Here is a 22,852-nt window from a genome sequence, read left to right on the forward strand (position 1 = left end):
GTTCTTGACAGTTACTCTACATTGTTTCTAGTAGCTTTAAGTCTCTTTTAGGAAAAAGCATGTTAAACCATGTGTGAAGTGAGTTGTACAATAAAGCAGTTTGCTGGAGATGTCTTATAATATGACATATAACTATAGTTAATAACAAAATTATACTCCAACATCTAGAAATGGACTTGTTTCATTGGTTACTTCCATTTGTTAGTTCATACATTGGTCTTAACTCAAAATGCTCAAAACAATATGTTCTTAAAAATAAAATCAATCCTGTGAACCCATCATTCTTTGTTGTGCTTACTAGATTTATCCAAGGCAATCAGTTTCCTAAACTCTACTGAATAAACACAACTTTCCACACAAGTCAGACTAACTTGTTAAGTTGCTACCACTTAAGAGCAAGTTAACTTTAGTTGCCATTTCTAAGTTGCACAATTACATTTTAAGTAAATTTAACACATGGATATGAAGTCACCATAACTTTAAACTAATATTTACTTAGTTTTTTCAAATCAATCGGTTTCCTAGATTTTTTTAAGTAAGATCAAATTGTCACATTTTACAGTGCACCATGTGTTACCAGCCTCCCATGCAATGATGCACAGTAGTAGACATTAATATAGTGATGGATGGTAGCAGTACATATGAGTGATGACATCGTGCTATTTTAAACTTTTAAACCCTCATGACAATAAAGCCTTATTTGGTGTCAGTGAGTTGGTGGGACTCTATCCATTAATTGGTGTTCAAATGTCAAACAGGTTTACACATATAGGGAATGCAGCTTCCCCACAGGAACAGGAAGTGCAAGGCAGGCTGATACGTGTCATCAGATAAAAGCTTCTGGATGCAGAACTTCTTTACCTTCCGAATGAATATAACACTTGAGATCAGCCTGTAAAAATTCCACCCTGTTCACCTCCATTATAAGGGTTGATGCATTTTGGCAAATCATGTGATCACAAATAAATTCCCCCAAAGATTCAGAAGACACATGAGATAGAGACAGATGAAGCTTCGTGGTCACTGAATATTTTATTGGCCGTGTTGACCATGTTGCTGTCTGATTTGACTTGTGAAATTGAGAAGACATGTAGTCCCATGTTGGTAGACAGAGGACGCTTTCATCAAGGCTGACAAAAGAATTTAGCAAAATACTGAATGAAGAAAATACAGAGTTGACAGATACAGAGTCTTCTTCTTCATGGTTGATTATCACTTTAGTCGTTGCTTGAGTAGAAACTGATCATACACATTTTTCCACTACATGGATTTGCTCTTACACAAAAAAAGATCAAGTCAAGATATGCATTTTTATTTTTGATCATTTACATCACAGGCAACATACTGTATATCATATCTCCATTCTTATGTGTTTTGAACTATTATTTTTCATAAAGTTATTTTAACCTCTACAGCCATCTGGATGCACATTGCATGATGGAAGTATGAAAATAATATGTGTTATGTTTGGATGAGATTTCTGTTGACTGTGCTATAAACCTAGAAACAAAGAGACTGAAAAAACAGCAGTGGGTTCAACATAAACATAAACATATTAGCATCTCTATGAAGACTTTGCTCATGAATTACAAATATAGATTCTTGTGGAATAAACTGCTGTAAACCTTGTTCCTTGTCCATATCCTCAAAAGAGTCACAAGAATCACATTTCGAGGCTCTTGTCCTGAAGCATTCAGTTTCCTTGGCATGTAGGTCATCCTGTGGAGTCGGCTGGTCAGTGTGTGGAGTAACCCAGGGTGACCTCAAGTTGTAGACAAGTGACACCTCACTTGGGGTATTTGACAAACTGACACTCACTGATACAGAGTGTCCAACTCAGCTTGTCAAATACACTAAGTGGGGGGCCTGATCTCCCGCAAAATCAAAGATGACTCTGCAGAATAAATGAACAAGACACTGGTACCACTCAAACCAGAAAGACCTAATACAGTAGTATACCATGTAGATATGTATCTTGTTACATTAAAATGTTTGTTCTTGTGCTCAACATTTTAGAAATTATAAGCCAAAGTGTTACCTGTTGACGTTGCAGCAGAGGAGTCCAAGTGCAGAGCTCTTCTTTCCTCTCACAAAAGTTCACAATGATGATACTGAGCACAAGACAATTCGTTTGACCATTGAGCGTCAACGCTGAAAAGAGGAAGTCAAAACAAGGAAGATAACTGCAAAGCTAGCTCTCAGGAAATATGTGGAAATAAAGTGTCAACATGTCGTGGTTGTGAAATGCCGTTGAAGACTTTCATGGCTCATAGTGTTTAAGATAACGGCTTGCTGAGACATATTTGTTAGTTTTGTTCGTCTTGGGTGGTGTACTTGTCTTCTCACTATTGTGCTCAGCATGGAACTCTATGTATATGGGTTCATCGTAGTTCATAGTATTGAAAATCAACGAAGTAGTAACCTCCCATGTGAGATTTAGTTCACTACATTTTAAGGTTAAGGCTGCACTTAAGAACAGTCTTAATAGTATGGGATGAGATTTGTACCTTTCATTCTATATGTTAATGATCTTGATATAGTATCTCCATCAATAATGTCAGCAGCACTTTTCTCTAATTATAGAACATGCTTCCTCCTGCTCTGTTTTCCTGCTCTTTCCTGCTCCGAGGACAAGCATCCGTGTTTAGTCTGCACTGCTGATTGGTGGTGATCTGTCAGTTTACCACCCCTCCCTCTGTGCAGGAAAAGCAATGAGGAGCCAGGCAAAGAAAAGGGCTACCACTTGTTTTCTTCCAAAAGCCTTCATGTGGTGTGGAGCATCGCTTCACTTTGACACAGAGCCTCCAGTGACGTCCTATCTACATAACCATCCCACCCCATACTCAGTATCTGGAGTGATGTCTGGACTCCTCAAGGAAGATGCTGTAAAAGTTATTATTATCACTTTTTATTGCTATATCATTTAATATTACCCCCTTTTTTTGCAACAACCAGAATGTACTATGCACCATGCTGTGTAACTTCCTCTTGTCACTCTGGACCAATGCACCATGAATATCTCACTTGACTTCCCTCTACAGCTACAACTGTGCTGTACTTAATTTACAAGGTGACTGTATACCAACCATGCATGGGTTACAGAGTGGGCTGTTGTTCTTGAGGAGGCTCAGCTGTTTCAGTGTAACTGTATGTACCAGGCTAATCAAGATGTTCTGCCAATCAGCGTCCTTTGCAGCAGGAAACATCAAGGCCACAGGGACACAGGAAAGAAACAAGCCTGGCTGTGATGAGCACAGACAGCTGGGACAAGACAAAGAGGAGAAGGCCTAAACTGAACTTGATCTTAAATAACAACTCCCACCACAGCTGTGGGTGCAGTATGAGAAGCAACTACGATACATCTTCAGCCTCTACCTCATTACATTAATGATACCACACACATTCACTAAAATGCATACAGTTCTGTGTGAACTAAGGTCTAAAACATGCACGCTGTATAGTTTACAGTCATATAGACTTTGCTGCTGCAATTTTTTCAGTCAGTGAGTGATACATTCTCTGGTATCTTTCAGGGATTCTAAAGTGTTGTAATGCATCACAGACTTAACCCTCCATCCCTACGAGACAGGTAGCTGATCAAAAAATTAGTCATTTAAAGGAGCTGTTTTTGAAAAATACATTTATTTGCTGTCCTGCCGAGAAGACTGATATCACTCTTGCATCTAAAGCTGCAGCCGGCAGTCAGTTATCTTAGCTTAGAAGACTGGAAACAGGGGGAAACGATTGGTCTGTGAAAACCAGTATCTCAGTTCACTATTTAACATGCACAGTGAGGTTTAGAGGTGCTGGTAGGTGGATAATGTTACTTGACAGAGCCAGGCTAGCTGCTTCCCTGTCTCCAGTCTCTGTGCTAAGCTAAGATAACTGACTGTTGGCTCACATTAAGTATACCTACACGAGAGTGCATCTATCAAAATGTGGAACTATTCCTTTAACACGCATATGATTTATTTATGCTTTTTTTCTTATCGAAACACCTTAAAAGCACTTGTCTATCAATGAGAAAAAAGCATAAATAAGTTCAGTGAAGACAAAATTAACCTTTTTGGAATAGTGCATATGATTTGTTTTGAAAGGCACTGACAAGCACATTATTTTTCTTGAAGCTTGAAATATAAACAAAATGGCCACAGCAGTTTCAGCCCCCGCACGTTACCCCAGATTGTGCCAGTGTACAATGTGAATGAAGAAATCGAGTCATCAGACAAAATCCTACTTTGATCATATTTAGAACAAGATATTTGACAACTTGGTATTACAGGAAAGGACGTGAATTAATGTGAAGACGAATAAAGTGAGGAAGCATGGATGGCTATTTACTGAGTCATTCTATGTGAAACACAGAAATCTACTGTGAGTTTTGTTCATATAGTGTCATAGCATCTTATCTTCATGTAGCAGCTCAGAGTGTGAGTCATTTCGACACCCTTTTCAGGCCACTAATACCACACACACAGGGGAAGTTGGAGATGAAAAAACACAACCTCCATTTGGTGTTGAGAAAGAGATGGTTGATTTTCATCAAGTAGTTAAACAAGACATTAACGGAATTTCCTATTGCAAAAAGAGCTGAATTCTTACCACCTTCATTTGGTGAAATATACCACAAATAAAGAGGGAAGTGCTGTCCACATACTGCAAGAAATTATTTTCATTTAACATATTAATGATACGATGTTATGAAAAGTTGAAAGCTGTTGAACTTTCAGCTGGAAGGAGCATGTGGCTGTGGAAATGTGCTCTTATTTAAGCAGGAGAGGCAGATGCTGTCTGTACTCTGCACCCAGATTCATGGATTTAAACTGTAGATCAGAGCTTTTTTATCTGCTTGCCTGTCAGTCACTGGGTTTATCATATACCACTATTTGACTTTTGAGTTTAAACCTGAATGCTTCAAGTGGGATTTCAAGAATATATGTGACACTATGTGGCATTAGAGTATTTTTCTAAGAGCGAAAATCTACTCAGTGCACAGTGTTAAGATGTTTGCAGAATAATCATTTGCAGCAGTTTTAATTTTGCATGGTTTTCCACAGTATAGCCCTGCTTTAAAGATTGTGATCGTTTTAAAGCTATTCTGGGTTTGCTGTGGTAAACTACAGAAAATTAACCCCAAAGTCTTTAAATATAATATGTACAGATATGTTTTAATAAAATTACTTTTCTATTTCTGACAAAACAGGGATCATTACCTAAATTAATGTGAATAAACTGAATCAATTTCAAACCGGTGCCATGTCACCCTCATTGGAGACTGAGGGTAAACTGCCACCATGTGGCTGATTGTAAAACTGCAACTGGAAGCTTGTGAACCATGAGGCCAAATTTAGATGGGTATGATCACTGTATTATTACAGAGTAATGTAAAGATATCTGTACATTGCATGTATGTCAAGATAAACCTGAATAAATATGTGAGAATGTCATAAATGAAACAGTTCATTTCTTCAGATATCACACACAGTAGTAATAGTAGTACAATGCAGGAGAAGAGGAGGCAGTTTAATCTGATTTTTATTCATTTGTGAAAGGAAGACTTTAAGCAGCAAGATCTGATGAATAACCTGGGCAAGGCACTGTCTGTCAATTTACAATATTACTTATGTTTCAGTCCTTTTTGATTCAAGACAAGATATTAAGTAGCATCTTTTAATACATTTCTTTTTCACACATGATGACTTGAGTTCAAATTACACTTGATTCTTAAAGGCTTAAAGGCTGTCAATACATGGTGCTTCAGGTAGAACATTCAGTGCAGCATAATAAGAGTTACTGTCAAAGGCATGGAAATATCCAAAATAGCAACAACTGCATTTTTCATTTCATAGTAGATACAAGAACTACACGCAACAATGGGCCACAACACTGTTTATCAAAATGCATCTTGGTACAAATTTTCATTCAATAACAGACGTAAAAATAAAATGAAAAGAAACATTTATCACTAAAATACATTTACTTTGAATTTGCAAAATGGTGTAAATAAATCTTTCAAACACTAATTTCTAAAAATCTATGAACAAGCAAAACTTTCTGCATGTCTGAATGCAAATATGTAATGGTACAATGAAGTATGTTACATTCATTTTTACACAGAATGATTTGGCCTGATTTAAAGTTTCCATTCATGGTATATTGCCTGCCTTTAGTAATACACCATCAACAGGAATTCCTGTAGCATCTTTTCATTCGTCCTATCACAGGCTTTTGGTGTTGCTTGTTCCTTCAGCTTAGAACCACAGCAGTGAGCTGTTCATTCAGTTAACAATGAAATACTATTTTCAAAATGCACTTCATTTTGAACAAAAGCTGTCCTTGACAAGTACAAAAATATCCTCAGAGGTGTACTTTTTTGCACCTTACATCATTTTATATCTGAAAAATTCCAATTACAAAATACACAAATGTAATCAAATACATACAGTATATCAATAATCAATAATACATGCATTGGAAATAGTGCCTTTCTAGGACAGTACATATGCTGTGACTCATATTTCAAAAGTAAACTTTCCAGTGCATGGTCAATGAAATTATTTTATTTTATGCATCAAATTCTTGGAAGATTTTGTGGAAAAAAGTTTCTAGAGTGAAGTTCAGGTTAACAACCAAAATTTCAGCTTCACTTTATTGGCATTTGTTCACTCACAAATCCAGCTTGACATGTGATAATTACAGTGTCCTTGAGCTGTATTGGTTACATTGATGTAAAAGTGTATTTTGATTATCAAACATCACTGATAAGCAGAGTTAAAAATGAAAAGAAAAGGCGTAAAGCTACAATAAAACACTTAAAAAGGTACAGTACAACCAAATTCAAATGTCCTACAGGTTTTTTAAACTGAGGCTGAACTGAACTGATGATGAAGCTGATTTATACTCAATGTTAAGAAAAGTGACAACTGAAAGTTTCCACAGATGTGGGCTGTGTAGATATCAAAGAGACAACAAATCAAATGTTTTACAGACACCAGATTTGAATTGAATGGTTTGTGACAGAAATGCAACTTTCTTTTTTATGTTGCATGAGAGAGTGAGTTAGATTGTTGATAATACATTTACATTTTTTTAAAATCTAAATTGAAAGATTGGTTTAAAAATTGTACATAGCAAACACACGAGAGAAAGCTTAGGTTTTTAGGTTGTTTTCAGGCCAAGTTCATTTTGTCAACCGTTCAGGGTTTTCCATGCAGATTTTAAAGGAAATAAGAAATTCATGTGCTTGAGCTTTAACAATAAAATTTACACTGAAGCCTTGTAGTTACAAACTGACTTGAAGAAGAAATACTGTAATATTTGTAACAGCTGGCAGATTCTAAAAACAATCAAATTAAAAGTAAATAAATTGTAAATTTGTAAAAAATAATACTGCTCTATGAATGCTCCACCCACACATTTCAGTCATATCATGTGTATGTGCTTGAGTAGATTACAGCGCATTTGCTTTTACAGCTATGGGCAACACATCATAGTTTTAAAACTGTTGCATGTGTACAGCAGAAATATATTTAAGCTGAAATTTGAATTTGTCTCTGAGTCTTTTTATTTGAAATCATGATACAAAAATGTGACAGAAAGATTGAAAATGCTAACTCAATGTGTCATGAAATGAGGTGTGAGCCCATTACTAAAATGCTACATAAACCCCTTGTCAGGAATTTACTAATAAAATACAGTATGTCCCTTTTCAACCAGTGACTTGCCTAAATTCAAAGTTCGGAACAATAGCAAATGGAATTTTGCAGATCCAAGTTTGTACATTGTGCTGTGCTTGTGCAGCCATGTCATGTTGTGGATCTGATTTATTTGCGCACAGAGAAAACAGCTTGAGTGAGGCAGGACTGCAGTCCAGGCAGAAAGGCCCAGCTGTATGGGCTGCATCATTGGCGAACGCATACATCACATGCATTCAAACTCATCAATGCGCTGTTTGGTGTTTCCTGACCGGATCTGCCTAAGGGTCTTGTACTTGTCTCGTCCAGCTCGCATGTTCTCAGCGTGGATCATGTCATTCACCGTTTTCTTGGTCTCGTCCCGAGCGTTGGCCAACTCTGAGCTTAAAGCCTGGAAATACAGTTATCACAGTTTTAACACCTCACATCGCTACGTTACCATCAACATCTGAGACTCATTCTTATCTCTGAAAATATTACACCAACAGTTTTAGTGATTTGCACCTGTTTTTGCACTAACCACATATTACTGTACATTAAAATGTAAAATTCCTTTCACATCACAAGTGAAATCAATAAGAGATGAGGACTTTCACTTGGTTTCACCTCAACAATTGTAAGTGTCCCTGATTGTTATTGCATTCCCATTACTTGCACTACAACAGTGATGCTGTAAAGTTGACATACTAATATACCAGCTGACAACAAGAAAACAGTAATCAGACCTACTGTGCATTTTTTTACTTTGTTGTATGATTAACTTCATCATATTCTTTCATTTTAGTTTATTAAAAATTCTACAGTTATCCCTCTGATCAATTATTCCAATACTTTAATGACACATCTACTGAATCTTGTAAACAAGATCTCAGAAACTCACAAGTAGATGCTTCTGCAAACGTTCATTCTTCTCAGCCTCAGTCATGCGCTCCTCTTCACTGCGGTCCTTGTACGTGGCAGCAGATGTGAACTCGGCACTGGCCTCAGCGCTGCTCTCGTCATTCTCATCGTGCTCGTTCTCTGCGTTGAGTGGCTCCTGAACGTGAGCCGCCATCACTTTGTTTTTAAGCTCTTCTTTGGTCTTCTCCAGGTCATCCTGTACCATGGTAGCCTGAGGGAACACAGAATCGTGGGTTATATTTACTAGTCCACATTAAGATAAGTAGACAGACATTAAATGAATAGAAATGTATTTCAAAAAACTGACAACAGTAGTTTTTGTTATTAAAAGTAGTAGTTTCTCCTCTGGCTAAACACAAGTTTACGACAATGCAAAAGGCTCTGGGTGGATGTATTTGTGCTGCATTCAAAGACAACTGGGAACTCAAAGATTTCTCAACCTCTGACTTGAAAAATATGATGAATGGATGAATTCGGAACTTTGTAGTGGGAAGCTCAGGACCGAGAAGCAGATGCTCTGACGTCACTTAGTTGGCGTCCTCAGTTTTGGATGGTGTTAAATGAATAAAACTCTTCTCTGCCTGATCCTGCATATGGACTGATTTTCTTGAAGTCCCCCACAGTTTTTTCTGTCTGTTTTGATACTGCTGTGGACGAGAAGCTTTTTATTCCTGAATATGACTCCCCTGTCTTTCTGTCTGTTGTTTGTGGCAGTGGTGTTTTGTGTTTGTTTCTATTGTAAAAAAAAAAAAAAAAAAGTTAAAAAATAAAAATATTCAACTAAAAAGAGAAGAATAAAACTCTAAATGAAGACTATATATGTGGGCCATGTTAGTAAGTGACATTTGAAATTATTATGTGTAATATTCTGACTGAACTGATGTAAAATAATTTGTGACAGCCTCTGTTTCTGTCATTTATCCTCATCCTTTCTGTGATGTCATAAAACAGATATTCTGCCATTAGAAGATGAGCTGCATTCTGAACTCCGACGTGACTGAAATGCAGCATTAGGCAGAGTGGTGCTAAGAGCTGAATACTTAGGGCAGCATGCTGACAATGCTTAATGCTCACAATGACATTGCTAACATGCGAGTAATGTTTAACACTATTAATGTTTCCCATGTTCACCATCTTTATTTTGCATGTTAGCATGGTAATCAATCAACTAACTGAATTAATCAGCTAATCATTTCAGCTCTACCACACTCAGTGTACAACATAGTTTCTATTATTTTGGACACTAAAAATTTGTTTAAACAATCCATTAAATACACCAACAGTCCACTTCAGCCATAAAGTATGGGAAGACAACATGTTACAAAAGAGAAAAATTAAAAAAAGAAATTTAAGAGAAGAAACTGAGACTGACCATTATATTTTCCCCTGTATCACTGTTTCTTCTGCCTTATTTGCCTGTTGTATTTTGTTAATACTTCTTAATTTATTTAATTACTTAATTAATTAATTACGTTTAATGATCAAAATATACACAGGAAATAAAGTATAAATAAGAGTGCTTGTGCTAGAAGGAGCTGGAGAATTAGAGCAAATTATGAGTAACACTGGAATGTCAACATGGAAAACTTATAGTGTAGCAGATAAGTTTGTATTTGGAAGGTTATTGTGCATTTTATGAATAAAGCATGAAACTTTCTCCATTTTTCTAGAAACCATGTACCACATTTATTTTCAGACGTGGAGGCATTCAAGATGTGACTCTGGGACAGGGCAGAGCCCCCTGGGGTAATGAGTGTGCTCCACACCAAACTAGCATGCTAGCTTCTGATTAGAATGCTCGCTAATGTGCTAGCTACTCATGTAATTCAGTCAGTGTTTTTAACAAGCTATAGCTACCTCAACACCTGAAATAGTGGGGTCTGCAGTCCCCCTGCGAAATTGGTGCTCCAAGCAAAAGTATGATACACAGCCACAGCAACAAATACGCATCTTTATGCAATTTTGGCAATTATATACATGATTATAATAGAGAAATAGGGCAAAAACTGGAAAAATTCAATGCTGAAGTCAATGACCTCCCGAGGAAACTAGAAGTCAGATACAAATTGCCTCCACGTCTAAAAATAAAACCTCAGGGTATGTAGACTATATGCTGAAACTTTTACGCTTTAGTCACAAAATGCACAATTGTTTTGCCTACCTGCCCCACTATTAGTCTTAGTATTTAATAGGCCAGAATATCATAATGGGGCAAAAGAGTTAAACAGGATTTCCCCCACACAAAGAGAGCTGTCAGCACCACAATGAGTTACACTGCCCATTAACATGAAGGGGCTGGCCTGGCACACATGCTCTTTACAAAAAAAGACATGAGGCAAACGGGAGCGTTCACCCCTCCCCCAAAAACACACAACAACAGGACCCCAGGAATGTCTGTCCTCACTGGGTCACAAGGGAGGGGCTGTGTGATCAGCAGAATATCAGACAGATGCCATTTAATTTGTATCTATGTTGTAAATATATAAATTAAACAATAATTTGTGAGATAATTTCATATAAATCAGTTGAGTTTTCACAAATCATTAGTTCATTTATATATTTTACACAATATATTCATGATTTTTGATGTATTTCATATTGAACATTTTGGGATTCATATGGTGGATGAAGTCCTTTTCTTGTTAAAAAGCCTAATCAGGTGATGAATGAGAAGAATCAAACACACTCTCTTAACGTAATCAGTTCTAATGTTGAGTGTTTTAAAGTGTGCTCTTTGTTCTTTCAAGAACTGAACAAGAACTGTCCCTGCAATCAAAGGAAGACCACTGTTTGGTTACTATAGAGACAGTAGATCACACCTTCTGCTGCCACTGTACTGCCTCGTCTTCCTTCTTCTTCTTGGCGTCCTCCAGGAGGGAAATCTTCGAAGTCAGGTCAGCCAACTCTGTGGCCTGAAAGGACATTTTCTTTTAAATGACTTTCTTATTGTTTATATTTGAAGCATCAGAACAACCTTTTCAGTCATCAAACATTTATTGTACATGTATTTTTTTTAGCTTCAACGCCCATGATAAGAGAAATAGTTTCTGATAACTGACCAGGTGCTCTTGGTTCTTCATCTGGTTCTCTGACTGCTGCAGCAGAGCCACCTTGGCGTCCTCAGCAGTCCTCAGCTCAGTCTCGAGGCGTTCAGCCTCCTCATTCGCTCGCTTCCTCTCCTGCTCCAGTTCCAGAGCCCTCTGTGTTTGCTCCTCCAGCTCTGTGCAGACACACATTCACACATACAGAGAAGCACTACAGGGTCACCATTCATTACAGTATGACAACAAGCTTTTCTTCAATATTGTCAAGTCACACACCTTGCTGGGCTTTTTTTGTCTGCTCCTCAATCTGCTTTAATCTCTCCATTAACTCCTCCTTTTCCTTTTCAATCTTTTCCTTTTCCTTTTCTGCAAGTTCTCTTTTCCTCTTTTCATTCTCCAGCAGAGCTCTAATAGAAACAGACAGTACATGACATGCAAGATGGATTAGAGTGTAGAGTAATCAGGAGCAGATAATCAGCAGTTTATTCACTGGGTATTTAAAAACACACTCGTTTACACATCCCATAACCATCACACAGAATGCAGAGCTTCAGTGTTAAAGTTATAGAAGTTTCTGACCCTGATATATTTTTAAATCAGGTCATCTTGCTGCAATACAACAAACTGTGGACATTTACATTAGAAGGCTTTGTCCTGAATTTAATAAATTATTTCAGCCATCAGTGATCAAACCTGTGTGTTAAATGTTGAGCTCTTACCTCTCCATCTTCTTGTGATTCTTCTCCTCCCGAGCCTGAGCTTTCATCTGCTGCACCTCAATGGTGTCAGGTTTGCGGCGGCGCATATACAGCTCATGGTTGCCCATGCACAGAGCCAGAATGCGCTTGTTGATGCGCAGTCTCGGAGCATAGAATACAAAGTCCTAAAGCAGCAACATTAGAGGTTACTATCAGAACTCACACACAGACTTGTAAATATAGATTATTTAATTGTAACTAGGTGTCTGTTATTAAGGATTAACGTACAGGTGCTTTCTTGTCAATTGGTTTAATGACAAACTTCTTGTCATTGAAGGAAATGTTCCTTATTTCACTCCAAGGAAATCCAATTTTGGGTGTCATTCTGTTGAGGCAAGAGAAAAGAAAGTCATTACACTGGAATTAATAATAATGCTGTATGACAATTACACAAAACATTTTTATAATCACACTGTTGTGGAGCCACTCACTTGTCATTCTGTTCATATATGTTGAGGCCCAGTGCATCCACTCCCAACCACAGCTCTGTTCCTTTCTTATTCTTGATGTTGAAGTAGTTGACTCCATACATCTCAAGGTCTTGAGCGATCTTCAGATACTCCATCATGGATTCCTCTCTGTGGACACATGACATGTTTAACCCTGATCACCACACAGACCGAATCAGACAACACTGAGCTCCAGCTGGCAGGGATGCAGATGAAGACAAGAACAAGACAATGGAGAGGAACGTTCAAGGAAGTAGAATCAGATTGTGACCCAGTGTTTGCTGAAACCTCCAATGACTGAAGCCCTAAAGAGAAACAGTTTGACAGACGCTCCAGAGAGAGAGAGAGAGAGAGAGAGAGAGATCTTCTTTATGTAGCAATTATTGAAAGGGGGGGCAAAGATGTTTCTCTCCTTTAGGTGTATAGCTACCTTTACCTATAAACAAGTGAACATGTGTGCCAGTAGTTACCTCATCATGCCCTTGTGCTCTTCGTGCCACACCTGAATCCTCTCCTCCCATTGGTCCTTGTTGAGTTTGTGCTGGTCCAGAACTCTGTGAACATGAGACATCAACACATCTCATACCAACACACACTGGCTGCAATGCAACATCTATCTGATATTAACAGGCAGGTTGAAATGGTGATGACAGCTGTGTTACCTCTGAGGGAGCAGCTGTTCACTGGACAGATAGCCTGGTGTGTGGACTTCCTTATTGTAGTCACCATACTTGGCCTGGACCGCGTAGGAGGCCAGGAGGACCGCTGTCTCTGGAGGGCAGTAAATGTCGTCATTTAAGATTCCCTCCTTCACCTGCAGGAAGAACAGCCGCTGTGTGGCGTCCTGGATTAACTCCTCTGACACATCTTCAGGGTAGAATTTGGCACGGAACTTAAACAGCAGTGGGCTTTCCTTCCTCACATCCTGGGCTGTCACCTAAAATAAAACGCAGTGAGGCGTAGAGGTTATGGTTCTTTAAATAGACTTGAATTCCACAGAATAGTTCGATCTTGACAAAGGAGGGAAGAAGAATGTTCAATAAGAGCTCACCTTCTTATTGAGCTTGAGCCATGTAGAGAAACCCTTTGTGTCCTGGTATTGGAGTCCAAAGTACCAAACCTCCCGCAGCCCAATGGTCTTAACAACCTTAAAACATCCAAGCACAACTATTGTTAATGTCCTCTTTATCAACAACAAAAATGATAATAATTTTGAACTGAACTGAAGAAATCTGTATGACTGAATATCCATCATGTATTTTAATTTTAATTTTTATTTAATTAATTGATTTAATATATAAGAGCCAAACATTTTATGGTTCCAGCTTTTCAAATCTGAATATGTGCTGCTTTTCCTTGTCCCACATGATAGTAAATTCAATATCTTTGAGTTTTGGACTGTTGGTCAAAGAAAACAAGACATCTCATGACATCACCTTGGGCTCAGGGAAATTGTGAAGAGCATTTTATTTACTATTTTCAGATGATCTGTAGACGAAACATTTAATAGATTACTTTGTTTCTCATCTATCCTACAAATATCAAACTAAATAAAAACTACAAATACTTATTTTTTTAAAACCTAAGAAAAGGACAAAGAACCTCCAAACATTGCACATGTGATAAAATAATAATAATAATCAACATAAAAATAAATGGGATTGAAGTATTTCCATAAAGTGCCTGCACAGCTACCTACATAGTAAGGTAATTACACGTCATTATACGTAATGGGAAACTGCTGCTTACAGCTTTATGTTTTTTAACTTACCACATACAAAAACCTTAAAAAAAAAATTAAATCAAGTTTGATTCAAAGTTTGTTGACGTTATTGGAAAGCACATAACACTGGTTACATGAGAGAAGTTTCTCATACCTGGTCAAAGAGCTGCTTTCCTGTTGTATTGGGCTGAATGGCAAACTCCAGTTCAGCATCCATTGTGGTGACTCTTACACTAATCTGAGGAAGGGAGCAAATTGGAAGAATGAGCCATTTGTAGATGCAGACAGGAAGTTAAAATATCTCACATATATCACTGCACTAAAATAAACCGTCATGATCAGGACATTACTGGCTCTTGTGTCTTAAAAAAACCCATGTTGAATCCATGTTATGAATTTTGTTTTATGGTTTCAGCAATCACCCCTTTTTAAAAAATTACTTCAACAGTGTACATACACCTCTGGCATGAGAAACGATTAGGGTTATTTGATGCTGACACTGAAATAAACAACTTTTTTTGACGTAAAAGTTACTATATGTATAATGTGAAATGTTCAAAAGACAAACCTTTTGAAAATTAAAAGATGATATAATTACATACAGTTTTATACACATTTAATTTTAAATCAGCTGATTAAGAAGCAAAGGTTCACCCACAACTGTCACTAAACAAACTCAACAGCCAATAAAACAATAATCATATGATAAAAAATAATATTTTGATCTTTTATAGAATTCATGAAGGACCATGTCTCTTGCTTCCACACTGTGTATAAGTATTGTACCAGTCTGGCTCTATCTCAGTACAGAACTTATCTGCAGGAAGTAACCACATCCTCTAGCGGCTGGGCCTTGTGAGGCACGGCTGCTAAACACTGAGCTCTCAAGAGAGTCATCCACATCCTGCCATGTATCAACCAACCTGTCAGCTTTGTGCTGAGCTCTTTAGCAAGAGCAGACTGTGACTGTGTGTTTGATTCCCCTTCAGGTAACACATTTTGTTAAAGTCAGTGAGGCACTTCTTATTTAAATGACTTGAAATGTTTGTGGATTGCACAGTTTCATGTCAAATGTTGAATACATTTATTTAACCTCAGAATAGATTAATTTCTGTACTTGGTAAACTCACTTTGTAGGCATTTCTCTTTTTCTCTGTCTCATAGTGATCAACAGCAGCATGCATGTCTATTGGGAAATAACTGCGCAGGCTGAGGCCCACGCCTGCCCTGAACAACAATGGTATGCATTATTTCCCAGTTGTGGGGCTGATTAGAGTTGCGTTCTTTCCCATTCATGTCAGCAGGACCCCATTTACTGCTCAGGACACTTGCCCCTCTGTCACTTCCTGTCATCACCAGCAGTCTGAGTTGGAGTGGAACCTACAATCTGGGCCTACACACAGCAGCACAGATGTTTAGTCGTCTAGACATACAACTCTTTAAACTGACAACTGAACTTTGATGAACATTTTTCCATTCATGCAGATAAGAGCTGAGTTCACAGCCACCCTGCTTTGGGTTTAAACAGTTTCATTTCCTGAGTCAGAATGCTTAATCTTGCATGAAAAAGGAACTACGCTTATAAATTTTCAGCTTGGTTAGGGTGTGTCTCTCATGGCCAGAATTCAAAAACACTTAACACGCTATTATTAGCACATGCTCAAAAACCCTCTCAGGCCCACGTGTCATGTTTCCATGACTTATTCTGAACATTTTTTTTATCACACCAAAACTAGACTCCACAAATCATTTCATCAGTTCTTAACAAGCTAAACCTTTAGCAGCATGTCTAAAGACCAATCTTGTGACAGTGTTATAATAATTTGCTTTATGATAAACAAGTGGCTTGTTGAAGGACATTTAGGGTGTGTGAAGCGATTTCACTGACTGCCTGAAACTGCTTCTTAACTCTATTATATATCTCAAACAAACAAGAAGACAGATGGAAACTTTGACATGAGGATGGAACAACATGAAAAGTCACCAAAGTTATTTGGATTCATCTGCTGGGGACTAAGAATGTCGTTTCATCCAGCCATTAGTTGTTAAGATATTTCAGCCTGGACCAATGTGCTGGACCTATATACATTTCCTTCCATAGAGCCTTGCTGTTAGCATGGCTAAAATCCCTAACATCCACAACTAAGTTAAATGCAATCTGTTGAATTCAATTGGCCAATGGAAGAAGGCTAAAAGAGAAAACATGACACGAGAGAGCGAATTAAAGCACTAACTATCATTTGTAGGAAGTGGTCATGTTTGTTATATAATTATATTAAGACAGAAAAGTTAACCCAAAAGTGAACCCTAGGAAACACCTCAGGTTACCTCTCAAGAGAGAGGAAGTGAAACTGCTGAAACTCAAAGAAAATGTGTGATTTATAGAAGCAGAACAGTGCAGAAACATATATTGGAGTACTGTTGTTTAGCTTATTATTTTTTCATCATATATGTGGGAACATTACCTTCATATGTTACAGAAACCATTAACGATAAAAATATTCACTGAAAACACGTGACGTACCAGCATTCAGTCACCTCCCATACACTGACACACCAGTGTCACCTTAGTGTGCTGTTTACAGCCTCAACCTCCAATCAAAGCCAAGGCCACACATAACATACCACCAAGTAGTTTCAGGATGGTCCCCAACACTGGTTTGTTTCACATGACCATACCTGGTCCCCAGTGAGGGTTGGGATTGGTCCAATGTAACAATACAAGGCACACCTGCTTTAAGTGAGTGGTCAGCTGAGCACAGCAGCACCTCTCATAACAGGCTGTAATGACAAACACCATCACATAACAATACACACAGTTCTGAGTCACACCATGCACCATAAAGGTCAGCAAATCAGGTCAACAAGTCCTTAACAATGGATCAAGCCTGGTAACGACGGCAACCATGCTTACAACCCTCCACTACTCGATTTCTTAGCTGACAAACTGAGGACAGTAACAGCACAAAAACATGATTTAGAGACAGACATTAAAATTTGATTAGCACATGTTGAACAGTTATGTTAAAATGTGGCGTTAGCATTAGAAATCGAGACACTGCCAGCAGCATGCAGTTAACACTTCCTGATGCCAAGCTGAATATGAAGTGTGAGAATGTGGGAATGTAAAATGATCCTGTGTGTATAACCAGCCTCGTTATGATGTCACTTAAAGCCAATAATACAAGGGAAAGCCTGTTTATTTCCTCTGGAGCCAACATACAAATATCACCATTATCTACGAGACTAATGACTTTGGACTCGGCAGGAAAAACATGTATGTAGCAAAAAACAGGTCCCCTCCTCTGTAGGAGAAATGTGTGATGTGAATGGCAGCTCACTCTGATGGGGCTATATGCAGACGTAGGTTTTACAGGAGAAGAAGAGGATGAGGTTTCTTTCTATGTGGGGGGCAGACCATGTAAAGGGGAGGGGTCTTCCAAAACTGTTTCCCATGACTACAGTTTCTTAAATGTATTGACTGTCACTACAAGAATAATGTAACTGTTTACTTGTTGTTTTTACTAAAAACATAGCAACACTGTTGCTTTGTCCTCTACATCCTGTATTATCTCTAGTTTACTGGATCACCTGACCTCTCACCAGCTGGCACACCTGCTCTACATTTCTCACTAGTAAAGGTATTTTATCTGTTGCTGCTACTCAAACGTTATGTATGCATGTTGCCTGAGCTTTCAATCACTTCTAGACTTTATTCTAATGACATATTGTCTTCATCACAGCCATACACATAATAAAAACATTACACAGCAAAACAGGAAGCTAATACTGCTTATTTAACTGTGCCTGTGACCAATTCCCCAATTTGTTTTTCCAGCATTGTTCAATCCTACTACCTGCTCTGTTCATTTTGTGTAGTGATGATTTGTTCTCCTTATTAACTGGGGAAAGGTTGTCATTATACACAGCAGCAGATCCAGAGCAGGACACAAACAAACACTGATACAAGCCACAAGCTCCTCTGTTTGCAGTGATGCAGTGATGTTAGACTGGCTAATGCTCACTATAGTGCTTTGCTTATTTCATTCTTTTATTATGTACAGTTTGAACTCTGCTTGAGGGTTGCACTAGACAAATTATTATAATGAGAGCCAGTTAACCATAACTTATTCGTCTGTCATGTCATTGTATCTAGTGGTTATTTTAGCATCTACAGCAGTAGGTTATGCCCTATAGAAATGATTAGATGATTTAAACTTAAAATAGTTTAGACTAATGTTTTGATCCCAACAGCAGCTGTAGAAATATACAAGAAATCAGAATAAGCCTAAAAGAATAGATTAATAAGCAATAATAACAAAGTACTTACTTTCAGAAGTTTGATTTTCTCTCATTAAACTAGCTATGTGGTTGTAGTTTGTCCAGCAGCTCTACCTCTACACACTGTTAATCTGCTCTGCTATGTGCTCCACAGACCCATTTAATCCCCTGCTGACTCTTTCCATTTCCCATTTCTCCACAGACACACTTGTTCAAAGTTTGGTCGTCCTAACAGGAAAACTGCATCTGTCACGATTTCTACACAATGGGCTAAAATGGTAAGTTATGCTCAAGTTTTGTGTGATAATAATAATGACAATAATACTGTACGCTGTGCCTGTATTTGTGGATAGGATGATTAACATTATTCACTGGTTGTTTATAATGAAAAACAGTTCAAAACAGGCTGGTTGTCTCCTGGACTAACTCTATTGTTGAAACAGAAAGTAGGAAAATAACAAACTATTACTTTTAAAGACCACGAATACAGGTCAGTGAACACACTTATTATTGTTAAACCATGGTGTCAGATTTTAGCAATAAAACCAAAATAGAATATTATTTATGTTTGTTTGCTGCTTGAGAAAAACTGTCTATTCAGAATGTAATTTTATGTGAACTGCTTAACAAAGTAGATAATAATCCACAACTACAGACCACAACAACATCCAAACAATCTAAATGAAAGACTGCTAAAGCTCCATCAGGATGTAAAATAACAGGCTGATAAACACAGCAAGTCCTGGGCCTGCTGCACTGCTGTAATGCAATCTAAAGTGGAGCATGGCATCTGAGGACCACGCTGGGGGAAGCAGGGAGGAGACAAGCTAGACCATGATGTGAAAGTCCATATAAGGCTGCAGGCGAGGAAATTACCAGAAAGGAACTGATGTAAGTGCAGAAACCTTGAGTCACAACATGACTTCCTTGGGAAACTGAAGCACTGCCAAAAGGAGTCGAGCAGAGTCTCTCAATAATTACAGCTTTTGTGAAACGTCAGGGTTTTTATATTTCACTAAAACACTGAATAAACAACTGTTTGGAAAACGGTTCATGGAAAAACTCTTATTTACACCATGAATCTTTTACTCCTTGAGCCAGCTTGTTGTGGATGTAACTAGAAATTGGGAACACAACTTTTACTGGGTGCAGAATGAGTTTCAGAGTATTTGCTGAATCAGTGTGTTTAGCTTCCTTCTTTCTGTGTCTGTTACATGTTCGCAGGGAGGTTTACTAAAGGCAACAGATCACTGAGTGTTGCACCAACAGGTCTGCATTTGAACCTTTTCACTGTTGATATCACCATCCGTCAGGTGCAGGGAGAGATAACTTAACAATGCAACAGCTTATACTCTTTTAATGTATATATATATAATGTAGAACTCTTATAATACTCTAATGTATTTCTGCATCAGCACAAAGGGAACAAAACATCTCCTTTATATTTTTGTGTACATCATGACATTGATAATTGTTGAATTCCCAGAATGAGTCTAGGATATTGAATATGAATACTGTCATATCCCATAATCCTCTCCTGTCATCATGCTCTACAACAGAGCTGCTGTACCTGCAGTATGTCTGTGCTTGTGAACTGATGGTTACTGTCAAACAGCTTCTTTGAGGTCCTTCACTGCTACTGCAGCAGCTGCTGCACATACAGGACTATAGGCTGCTACTCAGCTTTGCAGCTGCACTCTTTAGAGATTTGGCACAAAGACTAAGTGAAGGACTAAAAATACATAACGATCATAAAAATAAAGTTCATGTGTATCAGCTTCAGTGTGATACAGAATATTGTTTAGCTCCACTTACTACAAACAGGATATCAACCTCTATAATAATGTGTCACTGCTCACATGCATACTGAACTGAGTTTTATTAACTACCCTAATAGCTCAGTTTTTAGTATTTAGCAAATCCTTTCATAGTCACTGAAAACTACTTTAAATGCTGGTATGATGAGAGGAATTCCTTTTGGAAAGACGGGGCAGTAAAGGCTTTAAATGCCAGGATGCTGTAACGTTTTTTTCTGGTTGACCGCCGGGAAAAAGATCGAGGAAGTACTAGCAGAAACAATACCGCAGGAAGAGAGCAGGTCAGCCCTTAGTACTATTTTTCTGTTTGTAATTTGGGAGTGCAGAAGTTCACAAGTCAGAAGTCATATGTGAAGACAACAGTGATACATGCACATGCTTTTCTAAAAAAGACCTAGAGTCAGACTGACTACAAAAATAATATTGTTTTTATAAGAGATCAAGGTAATCTGATGTTGTTGTTTTTTTAAATAAATACTGATTTAATGAATTACAGTCTTGTGGAATGTAAATGGCTTTGTGCATAGATCACCTTCATCTCACGGTCATAAGTGACTCTTTCTGTAGAGTAATGTTCCTTTTATTGTCAGTTTGTATGTGGGTGTCACAGCTCAGAGCAAACTGTGGTTAAGAATACTGACCACACAGACTCCACTCTATTATCTTCTTTTTACTAAAAGCATTGAGCTGAGTCAAAATCAGACTGTCTTCATCAGGGGTACAGATGAGATGGAGATAGAAACTACTTTCACTTCTGTTTGCCCCTGATGCAGCATGAGCCTTTTCTCCTCTTTGTTCAGAGCCCAATCACCACCCACTCACATCTATTCTCTAGCTTCTTCCTTTGATAACACAGCTCTGAGCTAAATCTTGCCCCTCTTTTCTTATCAGTGGCGACCTGCCATAAAAGCTCCAAGTGCCTCTGAGCATTTGCCTCCATTTGCCCCAGAGCTGGCAGACACAGCTGGCCTGAGTGACAGTTCAAATCCCTCCTTGTTAGACCTAAGAGAGGGAGGCCTGGAGGACTAGCCCGCGCAACGGCAGCCTCACAGCGGCTTCAGCTGAAACCCTCTGCTGGTGTGAGTGTCTTCAGCTGCGGACTAAAGCTGCAGTAAGGTTTTATTGTCATGTACCAGGCCCGAAGGCCTGGTGAGACGTCTGATTAAAGGCGCTAATTTTAATGAACACACGGGCGGGAGCGCGCACGCGCACACAACTAACGGAAAGTACCCCAGTAATCCTCGGAGAGTGTGAAAGGATGGAACAGATTTTAAAATAATATGAAATAATATGTAATAATGTATCAGGGAGGGACTCCGGTCTGTTTAATGATCAAGTCCCGGTCAAACATTCAGTGCAATGAAAGCTGAATAATGGAGACACAAAGAGACAGACAGTTTATACGTGATGACGTTCATGCAGTTTTCAGTCTTACCGTTTTCGGCATCTTTCCTTTCTTCTACGTCCGGTTCAGGTTTTATTATAAAAGTTATTAAATCAAACGAGCAGTGAGCGAGACCAACAGAAAACTTTTTCCCATCAGAACAACGGCGCCAAACTAACGCCCTCCCGTGTCCAGGAAACAAACGCGACTTTCAGACACTTTGAACCGCTCGCTGGTGGAAATGTTTTTTCTTTGTTTCGCCTCAGAGTGAAACGGACTGGAGCTCGGTTTCCTGCTAACGGTACCGCTGACTGCAAAACCACACCCAGACCGATGACAGGACAGCAGCCAGCCAGACCGAGGGAGAGGGTTCAGACCGCCAGACTCCGCCTGCAGCAGCTGCATCATCATGGCTGACTTCACTGTTTCACAGCGACAGTTCACTGGCTCTCACTGGTTCAACACAAACCCCGCGAAACCCAAAAATAACCAAGACACGTTAAACATCTCAGAAGGCTGCAGAAATGAAACGTCACATCAATGATCAATAAATAGTAGAGATAGAAAGAGATAGAAAACAATAGATATCCAGGCAAGGGTCTGTGCAGTTTGATAGCAACTCGCACGAACTATGTAATAGATAATAATCATAAAATGACATTAAGTTGAAGGTATAAACCTTCTACATAAGTTGACTAATAGTCATAATCTACTTCAGCTTCTACATATTCCCAATCAATATATTATTATTATTTTCATTTTAAATGATGGTTATTCTTCAGGCTGCCATGTTCAGGTCACC

The 22,852-nt window shown here is 38.4% G+C and overlaps 1 protein-coding gene across 2 annotated transcripts; it reads right to left on the reverse strand.

Annotated features, from left to right (window-relative positions):
- Positions 1–5,517: 5,517 nt before the first annotated feature.
- On the reverse strand, positions 5,518–22,423 carry msn (moesin). 2 transcript variants are annotated; one of them, XM_022745749.1, is made up of 13 exons: positions 22,102–22,423; positions 14,723–14,806; positions 13,897–13,992; positions 13,508–13,782; positions 13,316–13,399; positions 12,828–12,974; positions 12,625–12,721; positions 12,358–12,521; positions 11,915–12,045; positions 11,654–11,814; positions 11,414–11,506; positions 8,575–8,805; positions 5,518–8,085 (listed from the first exon to the last, which is right to left on the reverse strand). In XM_022745749.1, the coding sequence occupies exons 1-13, from the start codon at positions 22,111–22,113 to the stop codon at positions 7,921–7,923; spliced, it is 1,740 nt and encodes a 579-aa protein (XP_022601470.1). In that variant the 5' UTR covers positions 22,114–22,423; the 3' UTR covers positions 5,518–7,920. The 2 variants fall into 2 exon arrangements, with proteins under 2 accessions (XP_022601470.1, XP_022601471.1); XM_022745750.1 differs by lacking the exons at positions 13,508–13,782; positions 13,897–13,992; positions 22,102–22,423 and having other exon boundaries at positions 14,723–14,781.
- Between the last annotated feature and the right edge of the window lie 429 nt (positions 22,424–22,852).

Source organism: Seriola dumerili, unplaced genomic scaffold (assembly GCF_002260705.1).
Source record: "Seriola dumerili isolate Sdu_G_001 unplaced genomic scaffold, Sdu_1.0 BDQW01000091.1, whole genome shotgun sequence".
Classification (NCBI taxonomy): domain Eukaryota; kingdom Metazoa; phylum Chordata; class Actinopteri; order Carangiformes; family Carangidae; genus Seriola; species Seriola dumerili.